The sequence below is a fragment of the Berghia stephanieae genome, chromosome 2 (assembly GCF_034508935.2).
Source record: "Berghia stephanieae isolate SIO BIC M18660-M18661 chromosome 2, UCSD_Bste_1.3, whole genome shotgun sequence".
Taxonomy (NCBI): Eukaryota; Metazoa; Mollusca; class Gastropoda; order Nudibranchia; family Aeolidiidae; genus Berghia; species Berghia stephanieae.
In genome coordinates this window covers 78,795,057-78,804,166 of record NC_088361.1, presented here as the reverse complement: position 1 = coordinate 78,804,166, position 9,110 = coordinate 78,795,057, and the positions used below count along the sequence as shown (strand labels likewise).

At 34.9% G+C, this 9,110-nt stretch overlaps 1 protein-coding gene across 1 annotated transcript; it reads right to left on the bottom strand.

Annotated features, from left to right (window-relative positions):
* LOC144965578 (sperm-associated antigen 8-like) lies at positions 1-8,785 on the bottom strand. The gene is made up of 6 exons (XM_078901076.1): positions 8,575-8,785; positions 4,871-5,051; positions 4,453-4,498; positions 3,231-3,351; positions 1,894-1,956; positions 1-586 (listed from the first exon to the last, which is right to left on the bottom strand). Exons 1-6 carry the CDS (start codon positions 8,683-8,685, stop codon positions 464-466), a joined length of 645 nt encoding a protein of 214 aa, XP_078757202.1. The 5' UTR covers positions 8,686-8,785; the 3' UTR covers positions 1-463.
* Between the last annotated feature and the right edge of the window lie 325 nt (positions 8,786-9,110).

Genomic DNA, 9,110 nt, shown 5'->3' with positions numbered 1-9,110 from the left:
TTATATGTTGTAGATTGATAGAGTTTTAATGGCAATCACATTCATGGAAAATGTCACTTCATATAATATTAATATATAAATATAAAGTCATTGCAAAAAATATAAAACACCAATCTCATTTCCCTCCCCTCACACTTTCTCTTTAACAATTATTTTTAAACGACACATGTAGTATGAATGTAATGCATGATTCTTATTTCTATCCTTGACTTAAGTAATCAAGTAATTCATGTTGAAACAAGTTTCATAAAGATATTAGTTTAATATAATTGCATTAACCAAAATCATCCATTCATTCTCAATCTCACTCTCGCGTCTACAAATTCAGATCCCTACACTTTATTGTAATTTTTTTTTTTCACAATGATAAATTTAATATTAACAATTAAATTTTTTACAAAATTGGATAGGTTAAAAATTAAACTAGAAAGATATGAATTAATTTTTCTTTTCCAAGTTTCTTTTACATCATTGGATATTGATCTATCTCAACAGGCTTGGCCTCATTCCAGTATTCACCTATTGGTTTACTGAAGGCGTCGTTTTTCCTAAAAGCAGTATCTCTGGTTTTTATCTGTGACACACCCTGGAATAATAGAAAATGCTTAAATAATAATTTTGAATATAAAAAATAGATTTATAAGATTTAATTAATAGTCATTCCTATAATATTTATTAGTGAATATCTAAGTCATAGTTACAATGATTAATCAATCATAATCAATCAATTAACTACTTCATTGGGTCGACTTAAAAGGTGGAATAGCCTGTCTAGATTATATACGTTTCTATTACAGTAACTATAACAGTAGTGAAATAGAGCATCCTTTCATTTCTCTTTAAATATTTGTCTTCCGTTTTTTGCATGACATAAACATTTCATCATTAAAGACATTATGTGACATGTGACCACGTATTTATATATGCAATTGTAATATACTCATACCCTTATGACATGCAAAGTAAATTGAAGACGAAAATATTTCCCACCATATTTTACAGCACATTATTAAAGAACAATTTGAAATTTACATGGCCTGTTTCATCAAAAGCAAATAATCATTGCATCATAATACGCACTTTCATGAATTATTTGATCCCCAATTATGTCGAATGTGTAATATATATTGTCGTGATAGACTCATTGTTCCAATTATTGACCTTTTAGTGCATTAAGTGGCACAGCATGATTCCATTTATAGTCATTTTATTAGGGACACTTATTTGGGGGGATGGGGGTGGGGGGGGGGGGGGGGGGGGGGGGGGGCGGTGGTTGATTAGAGATAAAAAAATTCTCAAGAAGTTTGATAAAGCTCGGGAATCGCTCTTCTTGTTACATGCCTTGCAGGCAGACGTTTTGTTTGTGTGCTTCGATTTTTTGATTTTTAAAAGATCAAGTGTCTTTTTCTTAAACAGAATTTTTTATCATTTTACTCGTGACAATATTTATGATTCATTCGATCTTGACCAATTTTCAATTATCAGTATTCTACGATAGTATTTTTCGATTTTACATTGCCGTATTGATACATTTTTCCTGACATTCAAAGTTGTGTAAAACTGTCTGTGAATGATACAATGCAAGATCATTATTATTATTATTATTATTATTATTATTATTATTATTATTATTATTATTATTATTATTATTATTATTATTATTATTATTATTATTATTATCATTATTGCATGCATTCCTATTAGCCACTAGAAACTCTATGGAAAAAATTCTGTCATGGACATATAGTTCCAATTAAGTGGTTACCAATAAAGTGGTGTTCAAATTACTGTCTTCTTTTGCCTTACTTCTTTTGGTTGATTATGTTTGTTGTATTTCTCAAACTTTATACGCAAGAAAAAGGTTGGCAAGTGATATGAATAAAAGATACTCACATGTATTTTGTCCTTGTGTTCAGACCAGAAAGTTACTGGTTGTTCATTAACATAATCATGGTCCTGTTTGGAAGAGAAATACAAACGTTCAATATTTTTAACAAGAATTTCCCTCTCTGTTAATTTTTCTTCTTCTTCTTGCAAACCACCTGGAGTGTATTGTCGCAGACTTTGGTGTGCCTGTTGGTGTTTAGACCAGCAAAAAGTGATTCTGTCTCTGAAATGTTTAAGGTTTTTAGAGTTAATTATATCCGCAGGCACGCTGTTCCAAATCTAATCGTTGATGGAAAAATGATTGCTCATGACATTGCACTCTTGAGGGTGGAATTTGGAATCCGTGATATCATGTCCTCTGTTTATTTTGCCTTTGTTGTAGTAGGTTCAAGGTCATGAGGAACTTCAATCAACTTATTTATTGAACAGAAAAGCGTGGTTGCTTTAGCTTTCTTTCTTTGTTCTTCCAGAGATGTCATTGAAAGTTGGCAAGCATGGTTTCAAAGCTGTGTTTTCTGTCAAAATCGCCAAAACGAAACGGGCAGCTCTTCTTTGCACCACCTCAACCTTTTTCTTGTTTTTATTAGTTAAAGGGTCCCAGACAGTCCTGGCATATTCCACGACAGGTCTTATCAGAGTGGTGTAGCATTTGGCCTTAATGTTTCTTGGACAACTTTTTATATTTCTTTGAAGAAGCGCAATGATGCCATTTTTAAGTAAAGATTTTACTTTCCAATTCAAAAATAGAAGTATAGAACACCATATATTCATTCCCTTTCCTTCTTCACAGTGTTATCTCCCTACTCTCAATTTCAAATGGTCATATCAAAATCCCAATAATAGATTAAGAGATCACTTACAGCAACAAGTAGCAAGAGACTCTTTAAAATATTCATTTTGAGTAAAGCGAGGTATTGTGTTTGACCATATAATGTAATGTTAAAGATTTTTATGGATTTTTAAATGGAGTTCAACAACAACTTTACCAAAAACAACTAGTATTACTACTACTGCTACTACTATTACTACTACCTTTACTACTACTACTACTACTACTACTACTACTACTACTACTACTACTACTACTACTACTACTACTACTACTACTACTACTACTACTACTACTACTACCACTACTACCACTATTACTTCTACTACTACTACTACAATAAAAAAGTTGTTATAGTATCAGATTCTCATCAGTTCAACCAATTTCTCTGCCTATATCTGCTCCAGATTATTTACAGGGTGTACTTTGGAAGAAAAAAAGATGTTTATCATAAACAAATGGTTTAGGGATTGAAGAAAAGTCAGAGCAAAAAAAAAAAAAAAAAATTACTTACTTTGGTTGATTCCAACTCTTGTGATTTGAATTCTTTTGTGAAGTCTTGCATAAAGATCGTTTTCATGCTTTCATCTGCCATTGCTTTAATTTGAGCTTCTTTCTCCTGTAAAATGTCATCACTAGGATGGAGAGAACATTTTATCTTTATATCACCATTATACATGAACCCATATTGTTGTTAGGAATATCATATTAAACAAGTAAACATACAGTTTTGTGAGTAAAGTAGAACTCGGATACAACGGGGATAGTGGGACTAGCATAAAACCCTACTATATCCGTGAATAAAGAATTTGAAGCGAAGCAATACTGGGGGAATTTTGTTTTTTTTCAAAAGGACCATGTTTTGAGTTACCTCCCTTAGTAAATAAATCTTTCTACTTTCCACCCATTCCAACTACTCCACTCACAGCCACGAAGTGCATTTCAAAAATTAATTAGCTCACAATCTTTCCCTTAGGCTTCACAGAGAGCCCTTCACTGTCTTTTCTCATTGGGCATAGTTACATACTCAGTCACTAGACACACATCCCTCCTTCTAAGCGCAACATACTAGTTTGTATCAACATGTTGATCTGTCAGTCACACGCCTCTCTTTAGCCTTTTATTGCCTCACCATGGGTACTCAAAGTACACAGAGAAATGTCAATACTACACACAATAACTGCAATTTGCCCACTCCCACCTCATCTCGGTTCCCTATAAGTTATGTGTGTCATGTGTACCTTCCTCTTTTCTTCTTGAGTATGTAGTTTTTCTCAACTGGGAACTAAATTTGCATCTCACAACCCCGTTATAGCCGTGTTCCAAAAAATATTTCCCCGTTATAATAATGCATGATATATATAAATTATATAGGCCATAGAATGGGGGTTTTAAACTTCCTGTTGTAGCCAAGCTCCATTGCAACCGAGGCCGTTGTATGCGAGCTGTACTGTAATAATAAAGATAGCATTTTAATTAAAAGATTATTATGCCTCTAAAACTATATCATATTTGAAATAATGATATAATTTGTTTAGTGGATGGAATGTAAAAATTATCCTAGAAGTCAACAAAAGTAAATAATTTCTGACATTCACATTGGTGCAGGTAAATATAAAGTTACATGATGACATAGATAAAAGAGATTTAGGTCTATTGAAAATTTAGAACAATTGATAGATTCAATTATTCATGTGTTTTTTTCATGCACCTCAATATTTCTTAAAGTTACTTACCTGATAGCTTTGGCAAAAGCTTGATCCCTAAGTTCCTTCCTTATTCCTTCAATAAGAAAAAAAGAGCAGACATTTATAATTTACAACCAGTTGGGGATTTTTCAATCCATTTTTATTTTCATTTTAAAGAAAAAAATTAAAGAGTAAATAATAATAGTTGAGCGATATATATATATATTTTTTAGGAATTCAAAATCAGTTAATGTTTGGTTGTTTTAGATAATCAGCACTGTTTTTATTAAGTATGTATATGATGGTTAATTTACCAAAGGCAAAACATGTTCACGCAAATACCCACAAGGAAATGGAACATGTACACGCTACTTCCTTAATGGAATATAAAGAATATTTTTTTAAAGAGGTAAATGAGGTTCAAATTCTCTGGAAATGATTTCCTTGCATACGATTTGTCACTTACCAACGTGCCTTGTTTTATCAACTTGAGGAGGTGTATATGTAGCTCGTACTGTCGTGAGGTCCTCTGCTTTGTTTCTGTTATTGATTGTGATCAAACCATCATGTCCAGTCCTCAAAAATCCAGCCCTTTCATTTATGTTATATTCTGCATCAAGAGGGGGATCTCGCTCTTTGTTTGCACGCTTTGACGATACAAATGAAATAGAAAATCAGTTATGTAACTCTTGTGAGATGAGCTCTTTAGATTATCATAAAGATTATTGCTAAAATTAGGTTTCAATACTCTTATTCATACAGTGATTAAAGTAGGGATTATCACAATGTCAAAGTTAATCATTGAAGACGTTAGTCCCAATTATTGTAAATGTGTGGTGCTTATTGCCATCTTGTCATATTTACTTCAATCTTCCCCCCCCCCCCTCTCTCTCTCTCTCTCTCTCTCTCTTTCTCTCTCTCTCTCTCTCTCTCTCTCTCTCTTTCTCTCTCTTTCTCTCTCTCTCTCTCTCTCTCTCTCTCTCTCTCTCTCTCTCTCTTCTCTCTACCTCTCTATACCTCTCTGTGTGTGAGTGTTTTTTCTCTTATATCTCTTGTCAATAATGGAAGTAAAGTCAGTTTCTATAATTCCAAAAGAGTAAGTACCACTATAGGCTATTTTTCCTCAAACAAGTAAAATATCTTTTGTTAATTTTTATTCTTGTTTTGGATTTCCACTTATAATACCATTCAATATTTCTTATGAATGCAAAACAAGAATGTGTCAAAACTCCCTGTTTCCATTAACAATAATTCACATGGACATTGACTCGAATTACTGGATGAATCAATAAGTCAATAAGAATAAGATGTTTCAGAATCAGTATCAAAGTAACAAACAATTTGCTTGTAATAATCTATTATTTATCTTATTGAAATTCATTATGCATCCTCCACTTACATTACAAAGTGTAAATGTTCGAATATGATCACAGAATTAAAGTTTAATTTATCCAAAGAAAGAAACAAATTGACCTATGTCAAGCCACTAGAATAATTGTATTCATTGTTTTACATTTCCAGTTGAGCATGAGTTGTGTGGCCATCTTGGCCAGTTACCAATTGTGCACTCGTTGTGTTTTGATTGGTTTTCCCCATCTATATTTATTGTTAAATAAAACATCTTAGTCAACTTGCAGTCCAGTCCAGTGATCAAAGCTACTAGTCTCATGACACACAACAAATTGTCAACTACCATAGAACCATGGTAATTTGGGACCAAGGTGACAAGGAACTGTCATCACAAATCATTATTACACTCCAGCACAGTTTCCTCAAACTCCTTGGGACATGCAAAATTGTTCTAAGAAACCATACATCGCCATGACATTTGATGGGGAGGGGTGGGGGGTAGTGTGGCTCAGTGGATTAGTCTGTGTTTCATCCCCGAAAATTGTCTAGTTCGAAAATCCACCATGTTATGTGGCTGTCAGCAAGCCACCTCTCCCTAGCTCAATTTGAGGTGCTGGGCTGCATCTGACACCTGGGTTATTTCTGTCTTCCCTTTGAATAAACCCTAAGACAAATTTCCATATGAGGATGAATAAAGAGAACTTATTATTTACTTTATTGATATGTTTGAAGTGTATGTGTGTGTGTGTGTGTGTGTGTGTGTGTGTGTGTGTGTGTATGTGTGTGTTGTGGAGGGGGGGGGGAGGGGAAGAGATTGCTGTATCACAACATTCATTTATGCCATAGCCAACCATTAGCACATCAAGGCACATGGCATTGAAATTGGAACTAATTACAAAGTGATAAGATTCAGCAGAGAGATGTCTTTTATGAAAACAGTGATGGAGTGCGTGAGTTGCTGTGCTGTGTGTCTGCGCGTGTATTATAACGCTTACACACACATGCAGTGTAAATAGATTTTTTAAAAAAACAAAAAAACTTGAGCTTTTATATAGCGCAATATCCACTAAACGTGCTCAAAGTGCTTTACAAGGGGTCCCTGGCCAACAGCAACACATAACATGTAGGACGAGACATGACGCCTGTCAAGCGATATTACAAATTTTTGGGACAGAGACAACGCTGTTAACGGCCAGGTACTCATTTTACACCTGAGTACGGTGAGAGAATGTGAGTAAAGAGCCTTCTCCAAGGACTCAACTATGTGCCGAGCGAGGCTCAAACCCAGGACCTTCCGATCCGAAAGCGAGTGTCATACCACTAGACCACATAGCCGCACACACATAAGTAACTGTCAATATTATAGTCATCAGTGATCGAAATCACCAGGTAAATTACGATGGCTGGGTGAAATTAGTTTGAAGAAACCATGTTCAAAGTAAAAATTTGTTCAAGGAAGGAATGGAATGATAACAAAGAATAATAAGGGAAATAATCTGGAAATTCAAATGAGTTAGAGGAAACTGTATGTTCGAGGAAACTGTGGTCGAAGAAACCATGCTGGAGTGTATCAACTGCCACTGAGGGATTTCATATAAACAACTGGAGTGATATAGGAACCTTTTACTACAGTCGACTTCGCTTAATCGCACACCCTCGAGAATTCAGGTTAGTGTGTCGATTAAGAGGAGTGCGATTAAGTGGAGAAGCTAAAACTAGCATCTAAGCACCAGCCTTCATGTACCATTCATGCAGGACCTTCCCCTCTGAGGTTTCTACAGGTTTAAGACCGTCATATTCAAGACATTAGACTGATTAGAAGAGACTTTTTTTTTTTTTTTTTTTTCTTTTTCTTACGACATTCTGTTGACTTTTCCATCTCGAGAGCAAGCTATCTAATGGGGAGTATGACGCCTTAAGTTTATGCCAGTTCAGTCGGCTTTTGAGTGCATCAATGTGGACATGGACCGTAATCTTCTCTTATTGTTCACCGCCCAGTAGAGGAAAACAATGCACATGTAGAGAATTGCAATCGAGTGGTCACACAATGTAAGCAAACACATGGCATTGGGTGGACTGTGATCATGTTTCACACCTTGTGATGCAGACAGCGAGTTCTGAGTCAATTAGCCTGTCGGGTCAAGTAATCCTTTGATGTCAGTTAACAAGCATTGCGCGTCTGACATACTCAAGGTTAGAGGGACAGTGGAATTGCATTGACGGGAAAGCTTTTTTTCACGCGTGATATGATATTAACGTGCCGAACTGGTCCAATGTGAAACGAATTTTCATTACCTTTTTCAATTGTATTTTTTTAAAAGATATTTTTCTCAAATCAAGATGGTGTGCGATTAAGCGGAGCGATTATATAGAAAGAATTCCGTTATTCGGGAATGTGTAGCGCATAAGTGGAGTGTGTGATTAACTGATGTGCGATTAAGTGCAGTGAACTGTATTACTAGAATAATACTTATTACATCACTGGAAACTGCACCAAAGTGATGTCATAAAAGCATATGACTTAATGGAATGATGTATCCATCATTAATGTATCCATAATTATTGACTGTCACGAAGGGATTCAATATAATATAAGAAGAGTGATGTAGGAACGTATTCAGTCTTATGTATAAGTATAAGCCAACACTCAAAATGGCGGACACATATATCGAATTGCTTCCCTGAGCCTGTATTTCAGTAAATAATTAACTCGTGATAAAATTTCACATGAAATGAATTAAAATTAACTTCACATCATTTGATTTTATTTAATGGTAAACTAAAGCGGAAAAAGAATCAGAGATTTTGTCAAAATCTTACTTCTTCTACCCAGTTTTCAAGTAGACACCTTCCGGCAGAATTATTGACTCTAATTTCATTTCTACCCCCATTTGCCAAGCTAGCACCGACTCTTGCATGCATAGCATCCATGGTCGCTGTTTTCTATGAGATTGATTCAAATATTTTCCACAGTCTTCTATTTGTAACGGATCACTTTCTTTAATAAAACAAAACCGGAAACCACCGTAACTATAGTAAATAAATAAAAGCAATGAGTGCATTTGTCTCCCTTCAAAAAAAAAACTGGATGGAAGAAGCAAGGAAACAACCTTTGAAATTACAGAACGAAGAAACGGTATGATTTTTTTAAAAAAATTGAATGACTGTATTCACAAAACAAAGACATATGGAATACCAATCAAATGGACCTTAACACTAAATTATGTACTTTTACACAATTTTTGGTCGTGTATAGTGCCGCGCTGAGGACCGGACCGAGGACCGGTCCCACGGTCTTTTAGCTGTGAACCGTGGTCCAGTCCCAAAGAGGAAGACCGCCGGCGGTCCTCACTTCT